Raw genomic sequence first — 25060 nt, 5'->3', positions numbered from 1 at the left:
GTTCAGAGGTTCAGTCCAGTATGATCAGGAGCACAGCAGCATCCAGGTAGGCATGGTGCAGGAGGAGCTGAGAGTCCTACATCATCATCTGAAGGCTCCTAGCAGAATACTGGCTTCCAGGCAACTGCCCACTGGGGTTTAAGAGGGTCTTAAAGCCCACAGCCACAGTGACACACCTACTCCAACAAGGCCACATCTACTCCAACAAGGCCACATCTACTCCAACAAGGCCACACCTCCTAATAGTGCCACTTCATGGGCCAAGCATATTCAAACTATAACAAACTTGAAGCAAACAAAACCAGAGTTCATAAACTCACTAACAATTTGGCCAATTTGGATGGTTCAGGCATGCATTCCAGGTGCAGGAAGCCAGGACAAAGAGGATCACTTAAGCTCGGGAGTTTGAAGTGAGCCTGAGTAGCAGAGACAGGAGTGCCGAGGGACTAAAAGGAACCCCTAAACACAGCTTCTTACTCACTTCCTTTTGCTCACTCTAGACTTCCTTTCTTCCTTCCCTTCTTCCTTTTTTGAAGCCGAGGTCTCATTACGCTGTCTCTGGCCTGTTTCTGGACTCAGGCAATTCTCCACCTCAGCCTCTAGAGCAGAGGCAGGGGCTGCCACACCCAGCAAAGAACGTAAACATAAAACATAAGAGGTCTTGAGAATGGGAGGATAGCCCAACTAAAAACAAAGTGGAGGAGTGCTGTGTGTGCCAGGCCTTTCGGAGAAGCCAAGCCTACATTGCTTTGGCCTCCTCCCTGGGCCCTGGGCCCTGCATTGATGCCTTTACCTCCTGTATCCCTCGGTTCCTTTTTCTTACTGTCCAAGCACAGTAAGGCCTGGCGGGGAAGGGGAGGTGGGGGGGCAAGCGGGGAGGGATGTGGAAGAACTGGATCCTGCTGGCCGAGCCCTGGCACATACCAGCCATTGTGACCTAGGCATGGAGGGTCACCCACACCCACACTTTCCTGGAGTCCTCTGGGCTTGTCATGGGGCTTACATGGGAAGCCAGAACTTCACTTAAATTCCTGCAGTGGGGTACATAACTGGAGCAAAGCAGCAGCCAGGGCAGGCACGCCCAGGCAATAGTGCCAGAAAAGACTGTGACCCCAGAGGACACAGAAACTCAAGGAGCAGAACAAGACCTGGAAGAATACAAGGCTGCTAAACCAAGGCAGAAAGACATGAATCAGAGGCTATAGATGGCTGGAGGTATGTTCCGTGGTAACATGTATGCACGGCTGGAGGTATGTTCCGTGGTAACGTGTGTGCTTGCCATATTTGAGTCCTGGATTCCATCTTAAGCTTGGCTGAGGCAGGAACTGAAAACTACCACTGGAAACTGTGCTAAGGACATCTGTAACCTTGTGTCGAGCTCAGGTATATGGTGATGGGTCCCAGCCACCCCGGCCTCCATCCCTCCCCCACCCCCACCCCCGCTCTCTCCTCAAACAGAAACCTCACTCAGGGGGCTGGAAGCAGCTGGTGGGAGACTCAGGCCACGCTCAGGGTGTTTCCAAGGTCAGTCAGCGTTGTTGGGGCCTTTATTCTAGGTCACAGTGACAAACACCTTCCCCCAACATTTTATTCTAGAAAAACCACAATACTGCTTCACAGTGAGAAAGAACATTTCAGCGGCAAAGAGGCTGCTTAGAATTCAAAGTCTTCACCTGCCTGGTTGAAGGCCCAGGCAAACCTCTCTCTCTGGGTCTTGTTGTAGATCTTCTCCACAGGCACTCCAAATCTCTTACACCTGGAGGTAACAACATCAGTTCTGAGTCCTGCCCTGCTGCCAAGGTGTGGAAAGAGGTAGTGGCCTCTGCACATCTGGGTGACCAAGATACCCAGTGCCACCTAGACCTGTTCTCCGGGACATCACAACCAATTGTATCCCTTCCCCAGGAATCATGACATCCCTGGTATGGCCTAGCTAGCCACTGAGCAAGGCCCAACCTGCCCCCCAACCCCCAGTGGGCAGACCAAGCACTCATGTGATTTAGTGCTCACAGGGTACTGGCAGTCCCAGCCACCCCAAAGCTCAGAGGAAAGAGGTCTAAAGACAGGACTTGGACTCAGGAACAGAGCCATCGGGGCCATCCAGTTAGGTGGCCCCTGTCACAAGAAGTTGTGCCTAGCACAGGACCAGAGACAGGGTGGGGCACCTATGGGATTGTGCTGGGGCCTCCTAGAGCCCTCAGGTCACACACGGGGACAGTGGCCTCAGATCACACACCATGCGATGCTGATCCTGGGGTCCAGATAGTTGAGCTTGGCAGTGCCCAGGGCCACCTGCTTATTCTCCTCCTTGTCTGTGGCCTTCGCGCACAATCGGGCCAGCTGTTCTTCCAGCTTTAACAATCGTTGCTGCTTCTGAAGGAAACTGTTGGAAGAGGGGATCCCTGTGCCAGCTGCCGAGAGCAGACCCGCGTCACCACCTCCTCTGCCCCACCTTCACATCCCTCCTGCAAATGGCCTCGTTAGCCTTCTCCAGGCATAAAGCGAGAGAAGTCCAGAGGGGTCAAAGCTGAGGCCAACTCGCACCACACCCAGGGAGGCTGCTGGCTCCATGGATGGAGGGAACCGTGCAATGCCAACAAGGGGTGGGCAAGGCTAAGAACAGGCACAGGAACAGATGCCTCTATGACTCGAGAAGCTGTCCAGCCCTTATTTCTGTCTTCTTAAAGAAATTAATGGGGCTAGAGAGTTAGCTCAGCAGTTAAGAGCACTGGCTGTTCTTCCAGACAACCTGAGTTCAATGTCCAGCACCCACATGGCAATTCAGAACCGTCTGTAACTCCAGTATCAGGCGATTCGAGGTCCTCCTTTGGCCTCCTCGGGCACCAGGCACACGCACGGTGCACAGACATACAAGCAGGTAAAAGACCCATAGACATAAAATGATAAATAGATAAAAAAAAAAAACTCATTAAAGAAAATAAATTTTAAAACGAGGTCCCCCTTTCGCCCTTCTCCTTACCTGCCCATGGCAACCTGCTACTGATCCTGCCACCACGTGGTACGCTGATCCCAACCCTAGGGACCAGTGCTGCAGACACAAATGTGGAAGAGCAGACACGCATGGGAACGAGCTGCAAAAGGCTGGGCAGCAGGAGCCACAGCAACCACCTGCTCAGTGACAGCCACGCTCCAGCAATGGCAGAGTCGCTGTCAAGAGCACAAGCAAAAAGGCCAGGAGGCCAAGTGTGACCCGTGGGCCACCGTATGCAGGGAAGGAGGCAGGAAGGAGCCTCGTGCCCCACAGAGCACTTCGGGCGACACATGGGACATTTCGTAGCAGCTGTGCTGTGACAGCTGCACGCCTCACTGAATGCCCCCTGGTCTAACTGACATCTGCAGCACGCCACTGTGAGAAGGCAGAGCTCCGCACCTCAGGAAGCTTGTCACAAGGAGAAAACTTCAGCCCTTAGGAACTGTAGTCACTCGGTCAGAAATGCTCAAGGACATTCCAGAAGCACAAAGGAGTGGGGGTGTCGTGGACAGCTGGACACAAAGCCTTATAACCGACTGCTCCCGAAAAACAACAGAACTCACTAACTCAAGAAGGAATGCGAAACCTGGACAGATAGATGTCAAGCAGAGTCCAAACTGATCACTAAAAGCTTCTACCAAAGCAAAGCCCCCATAAGGGCACCGCCGGAGCCCTCCATCAAATGCCTACAGAGCCACCAGCACCAGGTCTCCAGTAAAGGAGGGAAACACGTCCCAACTCATTTTCTGGAGCCAGCATTACTCTGATCAAAGCAGACAAAGGCATCCCACCCTCTGGAAACAGAAGAGAAGCTGCAAAGGAACGGAAGCCCAATTCTGCATGAGATAAAGGGCAGAGATCACAGCCATGGGCATGCAACTGAAACAGATGGACAAACCCCACCGTCATCTCAGAAAGGACACCTGACAGTCCCCAGCACCCATCATGGTCACACGTGTGCACACGCAACCCTGCAAATCCCGGGAGAAGTATCCATGCAAGCACACAGTGACCACCATGCTGACGACTGAGACCAAAAGCTCTGTCTCTCAGGTTGGATGCAAGACACAGTGACCCCCACAGACTGTTAACGCTGCTCTGGTCTAGCCAAGTCAAGAAAAGGAAGCGGAAGGTCCCCGTGCCAGACAAGAATAACTGAGCAACTCCGTGTGCACGGGTGGTGACTATCCACCTGCACACACTGTGGCAGAAGCAACCATTTACGAGAGCGGGAAACGAGGCCAACAGACCACCAGCAGCTGCATTGCCGTAAGTTAGGTGGTCACCCAAGGTGAGGCAAGTCACCAGAGCTAGGCTTGGCTAGCTACCGGCAGGAGAGCCCACAGGACAGGCTGGCCTATGGGTGGTGCCTGGAATTAGTATTTCACGAGGGTTCCTGCTATTCTTGCTCATTAGGCTCAATATGTTCTGCAGACAGACAACATAGTTCATGCTGAGCCTGGCTTTCCTTCTTAAAGTCTGGATCTTGGCTCATGGGAAAGGGCTCAGAAACTTTCCAGATAGACGGGCGTCTCGCATATGTGATCCATCGAGTGCCATCCCGTTTGTGGTGCCAAGAATAAAGGGAGCAAATCAGAAAGGAGCCTGAGTACACAGATGTTTTCTTCCCTTGTGAAATTTTCCCTTCGCTGAGCCTGCCTCCTTTGCTGCATGCTCAGCTCCCAGCATATGCTACACCCTCAGGCATCAACCCAGATGTGCCCCCCCCCCCCCGGGGATACCACAGGGGTGACTCTGAAACACAATGGAAGTCCTATAGCAAAAGAAAGGTCAGAGCGTGGTGGCTAACACTCACTCCTCTGTGCCCCTGGAGCCTGGACTCAAAGCAGCATCCCAATGGTAAGGAAGCAGCAGAGAAGATGAGCACGGGCTACTCTTCCAGAGACTCAGACTTGATTCTAGACCCCACAAGGCAGCTCACAACCATCTGTGACTCCAGTCCCCGAGGAGCTGATGCCCCCTGCTGGTCCCCTTGGGCATTCTGTACACAAACATACATATGTGCAAGCAAAACTTCCATACACATAAAAATAAATATATAATTTTTAAAAATGATAGGGTAAGATGTCAAGATCACCTGGGGGCAGGAAGGGACTAGGTGTGGTGGCACATACCTTTCACGCCAGCACTTCAAGAGGCAGAGGCATCAGATCTCTGTGAGTTCAAAGCTGGCCTGGACTACATAGCAAGTTCCAGGCCAGCCAGGGCTATGTAATGAGACCTTATGACACCTACTACCCCCGCCCAAAATAAAAAACCAACAAATAAAAGGAGAGATGAAAGACTCTACATCTAGGCACACGAGTGAAACTGGTGCACTGTGTAACACTTAGTCTTCACTGTCATGAGGACAGAGGGCTCAGCGCCATAAAAGGTGCAGGGATGGGGCAGTGTTAAAGGCCACAGATGTTTCTGTAGCCGGTGGGAGTGTTGGAACTGAAACCCTGAGTGTTAAGGTTTGAAAAGTCTTCCTAAGTATCCTGACCACGGTTTTGCCTCCTGGAAGCTTTGGGAGGAGACAGACTAGAGGAGGATCCGCCCAGGGCTCAGAGATAGTCAGGTTGCTAGTGAGCTCTGGGGCTGGGCCACCGGGCACCCAAAGGCGGGGGACTCTGGACTGATATCCCTTTTCTGACTCTAACATGTTGAGGTGCAAAGGCTCAGGACTGGACTCAGCTCCAGGCCACCTCTCTGGGTTCCTGAGTTCACAGCTCTCCCAGTTGGTCCTGGTCCTGACCTAAACCTCTCATTGCCTGCCACAGCAGCTCTACCAACTTTGGGCACTCCTCTGGAGTCCTAAGCTGAGAGCCTTTGCTGCCTGTCGGCTGGGAGCCTAACACTGGCCACCATGGGAAATCAGGAGTGGCAGCCTGTGTCCATTCCTAGCCCGTGGATCCTGTAACTGCTGCCTCAGCACAAGGCCCACCAGATGGGACTCAGCCCTGGAGGACTCACTGCTGATGTCAGCCTCCTGCACGAGCAGTTTGCAGCCTCTGAAAAAGAGCCTGATTACATCCTGCCTTCCCCTGGGGAGGCAGTGTGGCTGTCAGACACAGTCTGCTCCAAATGGGGCTGGCTACTGCCTAAGTGAGCAGGAGGAACTCCTGGACAGGGCACATGAGCCCTCTTACCCAGGACACAGCCTGCATGTGAGTTTAAAGCCCCATCTGTGAAAACGTTCCTGTCCAGATGTGGCCTCTGGGTAAGAAAGGGAACATCTGCAGGGTGTGTTTACTGAACGTGAGTGTGGATCTTGTATCAAGGTGTGTGTTGGGGGGGCAGAAGGGGGAGGAAAGGACAGTGGGTGACAGCTGTGAAATGCAGAAGGGACAGCACTGAGTGACAACCTCAAGGTACCATGGCAGTCTCAGAGAGGGGCTCCCACAGAATCCTGGACACAGCCCAGGTGCTCTGCCCGCTCTGCTCTGCCGTGGTCAATCTCAGCAATGAGCAGTGTGCACTGAGCCCAAGAAATGTTATCACTGGACCCAAGGTAGACTGGGGAACCCCTAACAGAAGTGGCCATGAACAACCCAAATATGAGCTAAAAAGCCTGTTTATACCTGCATGGGAACACAACACTTAGCTTTTCCTTGAAAGACTACAAATGTTTGCTGAGAGGTTAAGGAAGACTTAGTTTAAATTATATTGATTTTTTTTTAAACATAAGCCCTCATGTAACCCAGGATGGCCCTGAGTTTGCTATGTAGCTGAGAATGATCCAGGCTTCTGCGCCTCCTGATCTACCCCAAGGGCTGGGGTTCCAGGTGCTTCTAGACTGTATTGAGACTTGGTACCACATGGTGTGGGGCTTTCAAAATAACCAGCAAGCACAACACCACCCCTCAGTGCATGGGGGGAGGTGGATTTCAAGTGTCGGCATGTAGCCACAACACAGAGTTAGGTGTTAGACAGAGGTGGTACATGCCTATAATCTCAGTCCTCAGGAGGGCGAGGCAGGACCATGGGTTCGAGACCAGCCTAGGGTACACGATGAGACTTTGTCTCAAAGAAGAAAAGAAAAAAGTTGACAGTTTTATTCTTCCTGATTCCCCACACTCAGCCACCAGGATGGCCTGGGGTGGACCCAGGACACAGATGAACAGAACAAAACCAAAGGCCATAAATGAACCCCACACCTGCAAACAACCGATTTCCAACACAGGGGCCGGGTGCACTTGGTAAGGACAGAAATGGTTGCGTGGCCCCCAGTGCCAGAGAATCTGGTAGTCCCAGGAGTGAGGCTAAACCCTCAGACCCCAGATAAAAGTAAATTCAAGATGAACTGAAGACCACTGTGGAGCCAGAGAAAGGGTTAGGCACAACACAGCCAGAAGTGACAGAAGAGGACCAAGACCCAGTGGGCTCACCGGGCAAGGCAGCCACGCCCATAAGCCCAGCATAGCTGCAGAGAAGCCTGAGGAGACAGATGTGAAGCAGACCGAGGCTCCTCAAAGCTGGGGCGATGGGAGGGGATGCTGATGGATACAGGATCTCTCTGTGAAACTGGCCACACATCTCTCAGGACTGTGTATCTTGCTTTGTTTTGATTTTTTTTTTTTTTTTTTTTTTTTTTTTTGTCTATTTATGTCATCTTGACTGGCCTGGAACCTACTATGTAGACTAGACTAGATCTGAACTCAGAGATCTGCCTGTTTCTGCCTCCCTGAATGCTTAAAGCATATCACTGTACCCAGCAGAACTGGGCACTTTGAAAGGGTAAACTGTGTGCCGTGAAAATTAGCTCCACCAACTGCTCAAAACAAAATCCAGGAAGAGCCGTAGGAGCCTGGGAGCCCTGCAAGTGGTGACCCTGCAGTGTGCAGCCGGCGGCAGAGGCCACGGCCACACCTTCCACAGCTCTGTAATCCTATTACTACTTCTGTGTATGAGGAATGAAGTTTTCAAAGATCGCAACAGTAGCTAAGGAGAATCCCAAGGTCAAGGCTGACCCGGGCTCGGCCCCCGCCCCAGGGTCACGGCTTTCAGGGCAGCAGCCCCACACATACCTTTTGGGTTTGCTGTCCCCTCTCATTCTCAGGTCAGTCTCTGCCTTCTGCAGCTCCACCTGTGCCTCAGCCACCTGTGCCTTCTTTATCTCAATCTGTGAAGAAGCAAACGCTTTCAGGACTGCGTCCATCCCCACCCAGACTTGTCCTGAGGACTTCCATCCACAGCTGTTGGCCCAACATTCTTTGGGGGGTGGGGGGGTGGGAGGTTATAGCAGATGGACTCCTGAGCCTCACAAATGCTAGGTGAACTATGCCACCCGTGTCCTGGCCTTACATTCTGAAACAACTCAGATGATACAGCAACCTGGGAGAAGGCCCCGTGAAGCCACATGGGGCTGACCAGGAGCAAAGTGAAGACGAGGCCTCTAGGGCCCAACGGTGCCACCCGTGCCAGCCACAGACTGATCCAGCATCCCCACTGCTCCGACCTCTTTCATAAACTAGAACACTGGCTGTGTCCTAGCAGGGAAATGAGAGGCAGCCAGAAGATGGTTCCTCCCATGGCTGCCCAGGACATGGCCCTGTGTGATTCCAAGTCCCCGGCCCCAGCCTCCTACAGCACTATACCCAGTCCACATCCCTGTCCTCCATGAAATGTCCCAGAAGAGAAGGGAAGGAACCAGCCAGTATGGAGGGGACACTCACCACAGGCTCCAACTCACCTTTTTTTGAAGTGTCTGCATCGACTTCTCGAAGGTCTTAGGAACTGCTCTCTGATGGTTACAGAGGACTGCCACAGCCCGGTTCGCCCGGTTGTAAGCTAAGACTTTGCAGGTTAGGCTGTCTTCCGCTGAGCAAAGACAAGGACGGCTGTCACTCTGCTGCAACCAGCTCTGAGCCTCCCTCCCTCCCTCCTATTCTTTGGTGGCACTGGCAATGAAGGCCAGGGCCTTGGCACTCTAAGCAAGTGTTGTACACTGGACCACATCCTTGGCCCTAAAAGGACTCTCTGGACATGTTATAAATGTCCCTTCTTGGACACAAAATCCCAAGGAAGAAGTCAATGACCTAAGATGTCCCACAAGCCAGGGCCAACTGGGTTTAGCCACAGTGATGGCAGCACAGCATCCTCACTTCCTTGTGGGAGCTGAACTATGTCCTCTTGGGAAAGAGACAGGAGCCCCAAAGCCATCCCAGGCCCAGCCATTTCCTACTAGAACAGGGTAAGCTGGAAGCTCTAAGGCCCAAGGAAAGGCAAGGCAGTGTTGTCTGGACTTGTTTAGCCCAGGATCCTTTTAAGACCTCATGACTATCAACCCTGAGGCCCTGTATTCTGTACACCCAGCTTTACTGAGCAAGGTTCTCCCTGAGAGACTGAAGTTCAGGTTCAGGTTCCCGAGTCGCCCATCTACATAGACTAGCTCCCACCCGAAGAATTCTAAGGCCAGGTGGCCATTCATACAAAAATTTACAAAACCACACCTGGAAATAGGACCCTGCGGTTGTTTTTTTTCAGGGCTGGGCCTGAAGGATGCTCTACTAGTAGCCCCTGCTTCTGGCTTCCTATGGCAAGTTCCTCTAAAAAAGGTTCCTCCCTGCATTCCTGCCCTTGATGCATGAGAGATGTCTTCAGGGTCACACAGCTCTCTGGCTCCAGGTCAGCCATACTGGCTGCCTGGGTTTCGTAGGGGAATAGCCCAGTGTACTGGCTAGTTTGGTGTCAACTTGACACAGCTGGAGTTATCACAGAGAAAGGAGCTTCAGTTGAGGAAATGCCTCCATAAGATCCAGCTGTGGGGTATTTTCTCAATTAGTGATCAAGGGGGAAAGGCCCCTTGTGGGTGGTGCCATCTCTGGGCTGGTAGTCTTGGGTTCTATAAGAGAGCAGGCTTATAGAAGGCAGGGGAGGCAAGCCAGTAAAGAACATCCCTCTATGGCCTCTGCATCAGCTCCTGCTCCCTGACCTGCTTGAGTTCCAGTCCTGACTTCCTTGGTGATGAACAGTAGTATGGAGGTGTAAGCTGAATAAACCCTTTCCTCCCCAACTTGCTTCTTGGTCATGATGTTTGTGCAGGAATCGAAACCCTGACTAAGACACCCGGATTCAGCACTTAATGACACCGAGTCTTCACCCTGCCCTGACCAGAGAGTTCCTGAGCCCATGGGTCACAGTATCTCCTCGAGGAAACCCTGCTTAGGGAGCATTGTGGGCATAGGTGGTGGGCACTGGCAATCATGCCTTTCTGGGCTCAGATAAGCAAAGGAGCAGATGTGGAGGGAGACCAAGGTCCCTGGGTGGCAGTAAAGGAATGGAACCTAAAGCTGATTTGGGATTTGGGGGTACAGAAGAGGTCAGGAGTGTAGGGGTGCAGAGGTCTGTTAGGAACCTCCAAAGTGACTGAGGAAGAGAGGCAAGACCCTACCTAAAGGAGGAAGGGGAAGGACATACGGTAGACCAGAGACAGCAGCTACAAGGGGTGGAGCAGGAAGCAGGACACCTCCCTGCTGGGGGGCGAGTGAGGCCACCCCCACTCTGGGGTTGACCTCAAGCATTCTTCCACCAATAGGCTGCTGTGTCCAGTCCTAGCTTGGCTCATGCCTAGGGCGCGCCAAAGTGCAGCCCGTGGGCAGCTCCCATGCGGGACAATCTAGCTAGCCCTACTCACCATGGGTCAGCACCCGCAGCTGTTCCTGCAGAGTGACGGAGGCATTGTAGGTCCGGAACACCTTGGCCGTCAGCCCTTCCATCAAGTCCTGCAAGTGCTTGTTCAGGCTGGAAGTCTGGGTACAGAGAGAAGAAAGGAGTCATGGAAACTGGAGTTGCATGGGCTAGCCTCGGCTTCCGGAAGAGCAAAAGGAAAGCTGCTTTAGCTGCTGGGTCAGAACAGAGAACACACTGGGGACAAAGACAAGTTAGACTAGACACCCTAGTGCCCATCTGTGGTGGTTGGAATGAAAATGGCCCCCATAGGCCCACAGGGAGCGGCACATTTAGGAGGTGTGGCCTTGGAGTGGGTGTGGCCTTGCTGGAGTGGGCGTGGCCTTGTTGGAGGAAGTGAGTCACTAGAGGGTGGGCTTTGAGGTCTCGGGAGCTCAAGCCTAGGCTCAGTGGCTCACTGTCTACTTCCTGCCGCCGTCGATCCAGATCCAGAACATTCAGGTCCTTCTCCAGCAGTGTCTGCCCGCACGCTGCCATGTTTCCCACCAGGATGAGAACGAACGAAACAAACCTCTCAACTATAAGCCAGGCTCAATTAAATGGCGTCCTCTATAAGAGTTGCTGCGGCCATAGTGCCTCCTCACGGCAATAGAAACCTTAAGACCCCATCACTGCTTTGAAAATTATATGCATGCTTACGGTCAGTGCATCAAAGAGGTCGTCCCTAGGGTCCTTGTCTTCCATGAAGTGCTGAAGGTTCTGGAACACCTGCCATGGAGAAGAGCAAAACTCGCAGCCACACGGAGACCCCCTGGAGCAGAAGTGAGCTGAGCAGGAAGGATGTCTCACAGGGACAGGAAAGATCACACCGTGCACATCAACAGAGGGCTACAGAGAGGTACATACACCAGGTCCTGGGAAGAGGTGGTGCCAGCACAGTGCCAGGCCTACCCTCTGGAACCTTTATGCTCACACCACTATCCTGCACGTGGTCACTCACTGCTAACTCATCCATGACCATGTGGTGAAAGCTGAAGCTGGCCCTTTGTGCCTCTACAGAGCCACTCACTGATGCTAGCAGGCCACAGACACCTGGTTCCCTCTTCTACCAGCAACACTGACGTCCACCCAGCTGACTCAAGAGCGCTGTATTTGTGACCAAATCAGACACACCTAACATCACAGAGCCTCAGGAAAACAATCTCTCTCCTCTGCTCACTTTAGGGAGAAGGCCTGAAGTTCCTCCTGGCCAGGCCCACTTCTACAGATAGCCTAGACTACATTGGCCTCTCCTGGGTTTTAGCTTGCCCATCCTGCCAAGGGTGCCAAGGTGGCATCATATCCCCTTTGGAACCTTATAATGTGACCTTCTGTAGAAACAGAGCAGCCACACACAGGTGGAGCTGTCAAGATGGGGTCACGCAGAGCACAGCGGCCTCAGGATAGCATTGTGTAAGACAAAGGCGCGGAAGCAGCTGTGTTCAGAGGAAGCAGAGCGCAAGGAGCAGCTGCGTCAGGTCTCATGGGGCAGAGCCAGGCCAGTGGGGAAGAGGTCTCACTAGGGGTAGTCAAAGCCAGGGCATGCGTGGAACCAGTGGAAGCAGGGACAGGCGAGAAACGGATTCTTCCCATGTTCCATGGGATCAGCATCCAAACCCTGGACTTCATGCCTCCTAAACCAAAACATTTATAATAGGTGTGTGTGTGTATGTGTGTGTGTATAAGCCCCTGGCTGTCATGCTTCCTCACACAGCCACAGGAGACACAGGAAGGTGCACCAGGACATCGCTGTGGCTCTGTTGTGCTCTGACAGAGACCCCACTGTGAACACGGTCCCTGAGGTGAGGGCACTCACAAGCTTCTCCACCGTCACATGGTTCTTATAGCGGATGGAATCCTTTCCCAAGAAGTCCAGCTCTACAACGTGCCCCTGGCCACCTGCGGGCACGTGCAGTCGGATGTGCTCCACACGGAGTGAGCAGCAGCCCACCGTGTCAGCCGTCTCGCCCTCTTCCTTCTCATTGCCTGTCCGCAGTGCCAGCTAGATCGGGGTAGACACTGGTCATGGCTGTGGTCTGTGGCATAGGAGCACACTCATAGAACTCATATATACCCAGTGGCACAACACACACACAATCACAAAATCACACAATCACACAAAGCACACACATACCTATCTGATGGAGGCTCCAGCTCCAGGGAGAAGCCACCATTGTCCTGGCTGCCCTGCTCTCAAGGTCCCATGCTATACCTTATCAATAAAATAAAGGGCCACAGCCAGCTGTCTCTTCTTCATTTCTGGTGACTTCCAGTCAGCCTGATACTGGGCACGGATCTTGTCCACAACCCCCTTCAAGCGTCGCGCTACCTCATACTTCTGCCAATCCATCTCCCCCTAAGTAAAGACAACAAATGTTCCCACAAAGTGCAGAGCAGGTGACTGGACATCTCCCCACCTCAGGCATCCCAGGAAGGTTTAACTGGATGAGGGACAGGGGCAGCAGAGCCTGGCCTCAGAAAAATGTGAAGTGACTATCTTAGGGTTTTACTGCTGTGAACAGAAACCATGACCAAGCCAACTCTTATAAGAACAACATTTAATTGGGGCTGGCTTACAGGTTGAGTCAATTATCATCAAGGCGGGAACATGCCAGCATCCAGGCAGGCATGGTGCAGGAGGAGCTGAGAGTTCTACATCTTCATCTGAAGGCTGCTAGCAGAATACTGGCTTCCAGGCAGCTAGGATGAGGGTCTTAAAGCCCACACCCACAGTGACATACCTACTCCAACAAGGCCACACCTTCTAATAGTGCCACTCCCTGGGCCAAGCATATTGAAACCATCACAGTGACTATTAACCCCACTTAGATTCCTGTTAGACTGCAACCATCGGCCCAGCTGCTCTCAACTCTGGCTAGCTGATCCTGGCTAATCTCTAAAGGCTGAACTGAAGGGCTGAGGAGTCTCCCATGCCTGCTACCCTGGAACAACACAGAGGGGAGGGCCTGACACCTGTGCTCTGAGGCCCAGAGCTTCCCTGGAAGGCCCTGCTCTCACCTTCGGCTTGGAGCTGGGGTTCAGTATGACATACTTGAAGGAGTTCTGGATGTTCTCCATCCAGGCAGCCAGCCACATGACTGTGTTATCTGAGCGTACCTCTTTCCACTGGTGACCTGCTGGGGGCTCAGGGATCTTGGAATCCCTGCAGTAAAACAGGGGGGGACTTTCAGCACACTCTATACAGAGAGCTCTACATACCAGGTGGCTGCTGCACAGCTGTCACTCAGGGTCACTGAAGTAGGGAGGTGACACAGGACAGACCAGAGGTAACAGCAACACAACAGCATACAGCAAAGCCCACACCCAACGTGCCAGCACTCAGAAAGCCAAAAGCTGAAAACGTAGACGAAACCTCCCAGTAAGGGACCCTCAGCCCTGCTGAGCAAGACAAGTGGTTCTCCCGAGTGGAGAGACACCAGCCCAGCTGACCCAGAGCTCTGACAAGACCCACGAGACATGGAAACAGAGCCTAGTGTCTCCGGGCACCCATCCAGGAAAGGGTCCCACCCCAAAAGAGCTAAGGACAAAAGTCACCCCAGTAGGCAGCCTGGGCTAGACCCAGCCAGGGTCCAATGCTCACCCACAAGAGCCTGGCAGGCTGACTCCCACATACCTGCTGCAGTTAATGATTACATCCTCTGGCATGACCCTCCTCTTCAACATCCCCATCTTGGGATGGTCACCCCGGCCTCGGAACAAGCCGGGTGGTTCCGTCTTAAAATTGCCTATTTTTTCTCTGTGGCCATCTAAAACGCAGTAGCCAAACTCCTGCTGCAGTTTCTCGGCCTCTTCCTTTAGCTTCTGAGTCAAAACGATATGTGGGCATTAGGAGAGAAAAAGCTAAAGTGAACCCCGTTCCTGTGCTGACCATGGGTCCCTCCTGCTGCTGCTGGAGGCCTCAAGCCCCCGCTTTTCCAGCAGGTGTGGGGAGCGCACCGCACAGGGCCCCCCTTGCCATGTAAGGTAGCCTTCAAGGTAGGAAGAAATGAGGCAGGTTCTGGAATCGCCTCAAACTCCCTGCAAAGAGATGGCCAAGAACCAGTCAATTGAGAAAGAACTATGTAGCAGGTTCCCATTAAGTAGAGGGGAGACGTGGAAAGATGCACAGTAGAGCCAGATCACCCCCACATTCCTGCCCTTGGGTTCTCTGCCACTCCTGACCTTTCAAATGGTAGTGTACTTTCAAAGGTGCCCCAGGAAAATGGAATTATATCCCAGAGACACCTTAAAGGAGGGGGGTGTTACTTGAAATCACTCAGCACCTGCCGTGACGGCACCCAGAACCTGGTCCACCTCCTAAGGCCACTCGGAGAGGAAGGTTCTATGAGGGGCGCCCTACAGCTTGCACCCACCTGCTACCTCCGAGTTTCCCAGAACCTGCTGCCAACCTGCTTCTGCTCCCTGGGCAGGGTCCTGCGGGCCTCAGCTCTTTCCAGGAAGTGCTTATGGATCTCTGTAAAGTCACATTTGTCAAGGTGTGTGATGAGCCTCCTCTCCTCAGCTGTCATCTCCTGTCCCAAAACCAACAACATGTGCTGAGTGTCCGTCCCACGGCTCGGGGAGCCCACACGTGGGGCCACTGCACAGGATCACCGTGACATACCACAAACACAGGACTGCCTGCACTCTGCCAAGAGGGCTAAGGCCATTCCACTAGACCCCTGGCCTCTAACAACCAATGTACCGGGGACCCAGGTGTACAGTGGAGGAGCCCTGGGAATAAGCCATGTGGCCTCAGCTGGAAACAGCTCTCTCCTGGCCACATGGGAAAGCATGAATGGATGACAAGGGAGACCTGGGACGAACAGGGACAGCTGAGAGGAGAGCATGTGTCGATTCAGCTTCAGGTTTGTGGCTCTAATTCACACCTTGAACCTTACTCTGTCAGAAAATGACCAAATGAAGTCCCCAAGTGAGCTCCTAAATCCACTTCCTTCCCCAAAGCAAGGCCTCCCATGTCTCCAAACCCAAAGAGTCTGCTGACAGAGTGGCTGCTCCCAGGCAGACTCCCAGTAACAGAACCACACTAGCCCCAGTCTCCAGCCAACAGTAATAAACTCTATTAGTATGAACCCAGAGGGGGGTGGTGTGGGAGAGCCAAGGATACCTCTTCCTAAATATAATTTAACATTTCAGTAAGGAAAGAGGTAAAAATTCCTGACCCACTAGCTCCAATTCAGGATCCCATCCCTATGTAACTTATCCACGTTGGTCTGATGACGATTGCACTCCAGGGACAATTAAAGAAGAAAGCGATAAGGCACTGGATAGATTATAGCAAATTCACTCAACGGAATGCTAAAAATTAAATTAGACGCCTATAAATACTTCTCCAACAAAGTAACCCGAGGTTGCGTCATTTCTCAGTCCTGGAAGCTAGAAGGCGGCATTTCACTTGATCTCTGCAGAGGGTCCTTTCTCTGCTTCCACAGAGGGAGGAGACAGCAAGGTAACAGGGCCTGGCTGATCCCCTCCCACAAACACAGGGCAGGAGCCCCTCCTGACAGGCAGGGCCCCGCCAGGGCCTGGATACCTCCAGGAGGCTCCACATGGTTTGTGAAGATTCATTTTTATTTTAAACTGGGGTTAGGAGATGGGTGTGTGTGCACGTACACACATGTGCCTGCAGAATCTAGAAACATCAGACCCCCTGGAGCTGGAGTTACAGGTGGGTGCTAGGATCTTAACTCCCGGAATCTATACACTGAGCCATCTCTCTAACCCCCTCCCCCAGTACCACCTTTAACTACTGATGCAAAAGTCATTACACCCCAGGGAGGAGTTTTGGAAAGAATGGTTGAAATCACAGCAGATCAGAATTTGATGATTCCATTGCAATATGGAGAAACACACACACACACACAGTAAAATGCTAATATTACTTGTTTGCACGCTGGTTGTGACAGTGCAAAAATCAAAGTGAAAGACATGGATGCAGACATGGAGAGTGGCAGGGGGGGGTGGGGGGGTGGGCTCGGCAGCTGGTTTTCAACCTCCATTTCCTCACTACAGAAGCCACAGCCCTGCATCAGGTCCTGGCTCCCAGTCATCTGCAAAGCGCGTGAGGACATATGGGGACCAGTACAGGGCCACCTCTTTCCTGCACAGCAGAGATCAGAGGAGATCATCTGGAAACAGGACCCAGCCTGCACAGCCACCGCTGCAGTCTGTCGGCCATCCTCTGGATTGGGCCCCTTCCCTGCCCGCTTGGAGACACTGAGAACAGAACAGCCCACCTTTCCCCGCTATACTAATAACTAAGGGACGCCAGACGGGAAGGAACATGCACTAGCTCGCTGGCTCCACCCGTGTCCCTGGATGCTTTTCAAGGCAGCAGTTGGTGAGAGTCATAGTGAGAGGCAGGATCAGGGACAGAGTCTTGCATGGGGGACAAGCCACACTGTCCCCACAGCTGGTGCTGGACAGCCAGGGATCCATGAGTGAGAATGTCTACTCAGCTTCAGCTTAAACCACAAGCTGTAAGTCCCCTGATGCTACACCCAAATGCACTCACATGCTAAGCATAAAACCAACAACTGTGAATATCCTAGGAAAACACAAAGGAGAATGCCTTTGTGACCGTTGCTGAGTCAAAGACTTCTCAGACACATAACAGCAATGGCACAATCCATTACCAAGAAAGCACCAGCTTTCACATCAGAGTACAAACTCCCAAGAACACTGACGAAAATAAAAGTGGAAGCTGGCGGGATGGCTCAATGGTTAAGAGCACTGGCTGTACTTGCAGAGGACCCAAGTTCAATTCCCAGCACCTACAGAGAGCTCACAAACCATCTGTAACTCCAATTCCAGGGAATCCCCAGGCACCAGGCATGGATGTGGCACACACACACACACACACACACACACACACACGCAGGCAAAACACACATATGCATAAAATAAAAATAGATTTTAAAAAAATGAAAATAGAAGCCAAAATTTTAGCAAGTCATATTTCTGATTACAATTGTAATAGGGAGAAAGAGGTGATATGCATGCTTATAGTCTTAGCACTTGGGAGGCAGTGGAAGAGGGTGGAAGCTCATGGTTAGTCTCAGCTATGTAACAAGTCAGAGTCCACCCTTGCCTCAATAAATAAACAGGACGGAAGAGGTGTTCCAGCAGCTAAGAGGGTCGCTGGCACTGCTCCTGCAGAGGACCTGAGTGCCCCGTACCCATGGCAGGTGGCTCACAAAAGCCTGTACCTCCAGCTTCAGGGTATCCAGAGCCCTCATCTGACCTCTTCAGACAGCAGACACACACATGGTGCACGTACACACAGGCAGGGAGACAATCATACGTGATCGTGTCATTTTCTGAAGATCTCTCTTGCCTTCGAAGGTTTGAACTTTTGCCAGAATGTGCAACCAAGTTAACATGCTCTGGAATCATTTAAAACTATGTACTCAGGGCTGGCTCAGTGGGTAAGAGCACTGGCTGCTTCCCTAGGGGACCTGGGTTCAATTCCCAGCACCCACACAGCAGCCTACAGCTGTCTACAACTCCAGTTCCGGGGGATCCATCGCACTAGGCATGCGCGTGGTGCACATATCTGTGCATGCAGGCAAAATAGCCATGCACATTTTTTTTAAAAGTCTAAGTACTTAACCTGCTGTCTTACTGTGTGCTCGGTCTGTTTGTTTAACCTGCCTTTAAAAGAACACCTTACCCTGCCTTCAGCTTTTATAACCCAAGATAATGTATAGCTTTAATCGTAAGCTAGTACTCTGACATGCCCTCGACCTACAATAATGTGTTTTGTCTGTAACTGTTCAATCAATATAGAACAAAGTACTTTGCTAAGGGACAGACACAGGCACAACAAACAGGTTACATACCACAAACTATAGACAGGCAGAAGACATAGGGAGAGAAGTGGAGAATTCAAACGTGGGCTTGCTCTTGGTCAAACCACACAATGAGGAAGTCTCTTTTATGCAATCATATTCATTAAAAGAAAGAAACAAGCCAGGAGGTGGGGGCACACACCTTTAATCCTAGCATTCAGGAGGCAGAGGCAGGTGGATCCCTGAATTCAAGGCCAGCCTGGTCTACAAAGGGAGTTCTAGGATAGACGGAGCTACAAAGAGAAACCTTGTCTTGGGGAGGGTGGAGGGGTGGGGAGAAAGAAAGAAACAAAGAAAGAAAGAGAGAGAGAGAGAGAGAGAGAGAGAGAGAGGGAGGGGGGAGGGAGGGAGGGAGGGGGGAGGGAGGGAGGGAGGGAGGGAGGGAGGAAGGAAGGAAGGAAGGAAGGAAGGAAGGAAGATAGAAGGAAGAAGGAAGGAAGGAAGGAAGGAAGGAAGGAAGGAAGGAAGGAAGGAAGGAAGGAAGGAAAATCCCAGTGACAAACAGTATAGAAAAAGATGCTCAATTCTGTCAGTCACTGGAGAAATGCTATGGGTATAGGCTTGTAGTTGCTAGATAGCAAGATGAGAAGATCAGACCAGGCTCACACAAACCATGTTTTTAAAAACAAAGGAAAGAGAGAAACCTTACACAATACTCTCACCTCCATACCACGTGCTTATTTTCATGGGACAGAAAACACCCTCCGGACTGCTCCAGCCTCCCACTCTGAGCACTGGATACTGTTAGTGGAGCCCTCAGGGAGAAGGTCACTCCAGGCTACTATCTTGGATGCAGCCATGCTGGGCAAACGCTGGCCACCGCAAGGGCTGCTGCTGGGGCCGCTGAGAAACACACCTTCCGCCAGTCACTGAAGAAGTTCCTCCGAAAGACTTCCTTGCTCGTACACTCAAGATGCAGCATTTTCCCATAGAAGGTAGCGACCTCCTCCGCTGCCAAGCTCAGCTTCAGCGGTTTGCCTGTAGATAGCACACACAAGTGGCTGAGGGACGGCCTCAGGCCCCATCCAGGGGATACAACCTCCCGCTTTAGTATACGGTATACTCCTAAGTTAAAAATGACCAGCCCCTGGGTGAAGTAAGGGCCACACGATCCCAGGAACACCACTCTGGGGTCTGTAACAGTCCCAGCCATTGACTCCTTCATCACGTCGATCCTTGCTACCAAGTTTGTATTATGTGAAAAAGCAACACACATAGCACATTATTATTGTGTGTGCACACACTGCACATTGGGAACGGAGACACTACACATACCATGGAGAGCCAATCATCTTTATGTGGGTCCCAGGGATCAAACTCAGTCACCAAGCTGAGGTTTCCCTCATGGAACCATACCGATGGTCCAAAAAAAACAAAACCCACATTTAAATTTTTTTTCATCTTATTGCAGTTCTGGGGATGAGCCCAGGGCCTCCTGCACACCAGAAAAGCACTCCACCACAGCTACCCCTTGGCCCTAACATGTGTAATTTGGAAACACAAATTTCCACATAGAAAAGTACAGGCACGAAATAGAAGTTTACGCATCACGGTGTGGGAAATGTGGACCACTGGAGGCTAACCCTCCATGCCCAGTGACTTAGACAGTGCACAGGAGCCTAGACAGAACACCAGGTGGATGCCAAGGCTACTCCTGAGAGATGTCTCTCAACCAAATCTGAAGAGTTTCAGGACAAGAATTTCAGAACAAGCGTGTGTGGGTAAAGGGTTTGCCAGATGACAGCCTGGATCTGATCGTGGAACTCACGTAAAATACAATGGAAAAGGAAAACTGACTCCGCAAAGATGTCCTCTGACTTCCACAGTGCACCATGGCACATGCGCCAGAGGTCACCTCATGGGTACGTATGGGCCCAGCATGTGTGTACACAATAACAAGGCAAAGGCAAGTAAATCTCTGTGAGTTCGAGACCAACCTGGTCTACACAATGAGTTCCAGGACAGCCAGGGCTATGTAGGCAGACCCTGTCTCAAAAAATAAAAACTAAAAATATTTTTAAAAGAAAGGAAGGGATGGAGGGAGGGAGGCAGGGAGGGAGGGAGACACGGTCTAGGTCTGGTAGCCCATACCTTTAATCCCAGCACTTGGAGACAGAGGCAGGTACATATCTATGAGATCAAGGTCAGTGTGGTCTGCATCAAGAGTTTCAGGCCAGCCAGGACTATGGAGCGAGACCCTGTCTCAAAACACCAAAAACAACAAACAAACTGGACCAGGACACACACGGCATACAGTGTATCTCCTCTACCACCTTTTGCCAGGAGTGTACAGAGAAGAGCCTGGGAGACCAAAGCAGCTCACCCAAACCTGGGCAAGTCTGGATACAATTTGTGTCCCCGAAGCACAAATCTATGTCTCTCCTTTCTTGTAGCAGCCTGCCAATGGTCATCTACACACACACTCTCTCTCTCTCACACACACACACACACACACACACACTTTCTGGGGCACTCCAGCGTTGACCCCTGCTATCCGCCAGTCCGTCAGGAACTTCTGAACCCCAGGCAGGGAAGAGGACTTTGCACCCTATGCTGGGAAGGTCAGCAAGCCTTCTCGGCATACAAACCATGTACGGAAAGAAATCAGCCCAAAGCACCAGGCAGCCCAATCGTGGGAGTGCACACCCCCTGGTCCTCACCATCGTAGAGGAAGTGCACTCCGTCAGGAAGGGGCTCGTAGGCCGGGGTGAAGTTCGGGCCCTTGTGCTCCAGCTGCCTCCACTTCACACTGCTCTTGCTCGTTTCTTCCCACCTGAAAAGACAGGAGAGCACCTATGTGGAGCACGGCACTCACACCAGGCCTCTGGCCTATTATCTAGGAGGAAGATAATGCCTGAAAGGGGGCGGGGCTCAAAAAGCTGTCAGGCTGCCATTCTCCAGTGCGCATCTGCCAGGGTACAAACTCAGGGGCCCCAGCTGAGTAGAAGTGGGGGCGGAGGGGGGGGCGGGACAGTGCCCTTTTCTGAGGCTCAAGGGATCCCTAGCTTCATCCCTCTGAAATCTCTTCCCAGGCGTAGCCATCACACCTGGTAACTAAGAGTGGCTGGTATGGGTAGCCCTGCCTGTGAGGAACAAGGAGATGAACGACATGACTCTAACAATGCACAGGGAAGCAGAGAGGTAAGGAAAGCAAGGGCAGGGACAGAGGCAGGGCACCTCAGGGGCTGTTGAAGAAGGGACGGCCATTGTGTGTGACCTAACTCTGCCGGCACCAACACAGCATGCCCTGGCTGGCTCCCTGCAAGGTCTGCGCAGTTTGTCTCCCGATCCTCCCAACACAGGGCATCCTCTCCCAGGCTAGGCCCACTCTGGAGCCAGTAGGGCACAGCCCAGCATGAGGCCACAACCTAACTACAGGAACTCTCCCGGCCTGTTCATCTGAGTCTGTCCTAGGCCAGCACTGCACCAGGGCCTGGGATGCAGACACCAAGGTAAGCAGGATACTGAGATCCTGGGAGAAGGTGGGACAGGGCATGGGTGGTTTCTTAGCAGTAAGGACTCGGCTATCAGAACGGACACATGAGCAATCCCAGGGGCGCATCAGGCAGGAAGGGAGGAGGCAGACTCAGACATGAGCCTTCCTACAACCTGGGTGAGGGTTTCCCAGGCGCATGCTGGGCTCCCAGGCAGCCATCCTGGTGGGCCTGGTTGGCTCAACTCTGTATCCTGTGAGGGGCAAGAGGTCTGCTGGTTTGAGGAAAGAAAGGATCAGGAAAATAGAGAACATGTTATTTTTGTTTGTTGAGATTATATAGCCCAAACTAACCTCAAACTTGAAACGCTCTTGCCTCAGCCTCCCAAATGCTGGGATTATAAGTATAAACGATCATGTCTGGTTTGACTTTTTTTTTTCTTTTTTTTTTTTGAATTTCGAGACAGGGTTTCTCTGTGTAGCCCTGACTGTCCTGGAACTCGCTCTGTAGACCAGGCTGGCCTTGAACTCAGAAATCCACCTGCCTCTGCCTCCCAAGTGCTGGGATTAAAGGCGTGCACCACTGCTGCCCCGCGACAAATAGTTTTTTAAAGGGCTTTTCTCGCTGTTCCTGCAAAGAAGGGACCAGGTGTGGTGGAGCTACAATGCCTGAAAGTGAACATAGGTGGGGAGGTCAGGGGACAAGGGACCATGTCCTGAGCCAGAAAACAATTCCAGGTGTGCTGTGAGAAAGTAAGGAGCGGGGCCGGGCTTCATAAACAGAGCAGCTCTTGCAAAGTAGCCAGAATTTGGATGCCTGAGGGGTGAGAGGTGTCCCATGAACCATGAAGGAGGGAAAGAGAGAAAAGTGGTGGCCAAAGGTTCCCAGAGATAGGGGTTTAAATCCCATTCCACTTCTCATGTGGGTCTAGGTGGGGAACAGTTTGTTGTCTGCATGCGGAAGTGCTTCGTGACACGACTCAGGCAGCTTCCCTCCAACATTCAGCCCAATTCGATGTCATAAAATGTGGACAAGCACCTCAGAACCTACACTGAGCAGCAAGCTCATCACCCAAACTGCTAGGCGGAGTCTATGGCCATCCCCATTTCACAGACAAGGACATTGAGATTGGGGCTATAAACAACTACTGTGGCGCGGCGTGGGTGACATTCCTTTGTCCCACTGGAGAAGAGCATCAAGCAAGTTACCCCGAGGTCCTGCTGTGCGGCCCTGCGTCTTCTCCTAGAGGCCACAACTCAGCCCCATTTGGAGAATCAGGACAGCCCTGTCTTTCCCCTGGAATTTCTAGAGCCTAAGAGCTTAGCTGCCCCAGTCCGGGGCTGAGCTACCAAAAGCAGGTCAGCAGGTCAGCTGTAATGGCTGGCCCTGGAAGGGCTGTCTTCGCTGTGAACCCACCCACCACTCCAGCGATTAGACCAGGACACCCCCCTCCCCCAAGTGCTGTGAGCAACAATCCCACAACCCAGAGCTGGGCGCTTCCGGGAACCTCAGTACACGAGGGAAAGGTTGAAAAATCAGAATCTCACATATAATCTCAGCCTGGACAGCCATCCCAACCCCTAGGAAGTCCCTCGGGGCAGGCTGGTGACGTGGGGTAGGTACTGAAAGCTAAGGCCACGTGACAAAGAGTGTAAGAATCGTGGAGTGGGCCTGAGACCAATCAGGGAATCTGGGAACCACACTCCAAGGGGACTTCCTCCAAACCGAACGCGGCAGCCTGGAGGCCCAGGCCCAATCACATGGGTGACCGATTTTTCCCAACGTGTCCGGTGTGGCCAGGCACAGGAGCAGGATTCGGCAAGTCACTGAGCCCTGTCTCCTGAGCTCCGTCCCACCCGCCTTACCCGGCTCTGTTCGCCTTCGCGACCCGGGACACCTGACGGGAAGAGACGCGGCAGGACACATGCTGGAAACGCCGGCACAGGGCTCTGAGCCACAGCAGCAGCATGCGTGTGCGTGCATGCGTGGGCGCTGCCCGCTTTCCGAGGCCACGCCCTTCTGACAGAGCTCCGCCCCCACTCGTCCGGGAGTCCCGCTCTGCCCCGCCCACCTTGGGAAGGCGTTCCCAGCCAGGGCCGAGCAGTGCTCCTCTCCCAGCGCTTCTACCTGCCACGGCAACCTGAAGAAGTCATGAGGCACATGGTCAGAGGGCCCTATCTACCCATCTAAGTGGCAAAACACCGAGTGCCCGCACCTCCAGGAGGACGCAGTTGCAGACACCAGCTGCCCTGCTCAAAGCAACTTCCTCTAGGCGACTGACCAACAGCACTGGAAGTCCTGCAAAAACTGCTGTTGCCTAGGTTTGCCGCCAAGAGACCAGGGCCATAAGCCATAGGCTCCCCCATTCAACACATTCAGATCTGAAGACATGTGTACCAAGATCTCAAGACATTTGTACCAAGCAACAAAAATCTCCTAATCCGCGGACAGCTGCTCCCCGAGCCAGCAGCAGGCAGCCTTGGTATTTCCACTGAAACAGCACACAGGCCTGCAAGAAAGTGGTGAACAGGAAAGGTAAAAAAATGAGACAGAGACCGGCAGGAAAAAGCTAGCCTATCCTGTAGGTCCCGCCCACGGTTACCAACTCACTGGATTCCTACTGACATCTAGCGGCCCGAAGCAGGAACAGAGCCGGGGAGAGGCTAGTGGGCCCCCTGCTGGAAACGGCCAGTACTACAAAAAGTTTGCTGAATACAATCAACAGACCAGCAAGACTCTGGCCATTCCAGGTCTGTAGCTGGCTGTCCCTTGTACCCTTGAAGACCAGCTGGAGTTGTCACAGTTGGGGAGCATGGCCTCCCAGCGTTCATATCCTCATAGCAGGTAAAAGGAGCCCTGCTTTGCAACTGAGACCAGGTTTGAGGAAGAATTTCAGGTAGACAATGATGAATGCTGGAGCTGACAGTCAGACCTCCTGAGCCCAAAGTCCATCATAAGGCTGTTCTGTGACAGCAGTGTCCACTCACACGTGGTAGCCGCCAACAGAGAGCTGGAGGGTGGGGAGGGCTTCATTGTGTAGAAGCCACATTTCAGGATAAGCAAAGACATTTGACTTGAATACAAACTCAATG

The 25060-nt window shown here is 52.5% G+C and overlaps 1 protein-coding gene across 5 annotated transcripts; it reads right to left on the bottom strand.

Annotated features, from left to right (window-relative positions):
- Positions 1-1529: 1529 nt before the first annotated feature.
- On the bottom strand, positions 1530-23973 carry Top1mt (DNA topoisomerase I mitochondrial). 5 transcript variants are annotated; one of them, XM_085832016.1, is made up of 15 exons: positions 23834-23973; positions 21195-21307; positions 20626-20736; positions 19391-19512; positions 15073-15195; positions 14298-14485; positions 13682-13826; positions 12876-13019; positions 12480-12665; positions 11324-11392; positions 10632-10746; positions 8688-8815; positions 8023-8117; positions 2237-2383; positions 1530-1756 (listed from the first exon to the last, which is right to left on the bottom strand). In XM_085832016.1, the coding sequence occupies exons 1-15, from the start codon at positions 23935-23937 to the stop codon at positions 1654-1656; spliced, it is 1893 nt and encodes a 630-aa protein (XP_085688142.1). In that variant the 5' UTR covers positions 23938-23973; the 3' UTR covers positions 1530-1653. The 5 variants fall into 5 exon arrangements, with proteins under 5 accessions (XP_085688142.1, XP_085688143.1, XP_021039490.1 ...); XM_085832017.1 differs by having other exon boundaries at positions 14298-14482; XM_021183831.2 differs by lacking the exon at positions 20626-20736.
- Between the last annotated feature and the right edge of the window lie 1087 nt (positions 23974-25060).

The sequence above is a fragment of the Mus caroli genome, unplaced genomic scaffold, assembly GCF_978045245.1.
Source record: "Mus caroli unplaced genomic scaffold, Mus_caroli_1 scaffold_16, whole genome shotgun sequence".
In the NCBI taxonomy this organism is placed as follows: domain Eukaryota; kingdom Metazoa; phylum Chordata; class Mammalia; order Rodentia; family Muridae; genus Mus; species Mus caroli.
Note: the sequence above shows the minus strand (reverse complement) of the source record. Positions and strands in the feature narration are given on the sequence as shown.

Coding starts and splice junctions, on each gene's coding strand:
- Top1mt (XM_085832016.1), bottom strand. CDS start 23,937: ATGCTGCTGCTGTGGCTCAGAGCCCTGTGCCGGCGTTTCCAGCATGTG. Junction 2,384..8,022: donor GGGGACAGCAAACCCAAAAG/GTATGTGTGGGG, acceptor CTCTTCCAACAG/TTTCCTTCAGAAGCAGCAAC. Junction 1,757..2,236: donor CCCAGGATCAGCATCGCATG/GTGTGTGATCTG, acceptor TGTTACCTCCAG/GTGTAAGAGATTTGGAGTGC.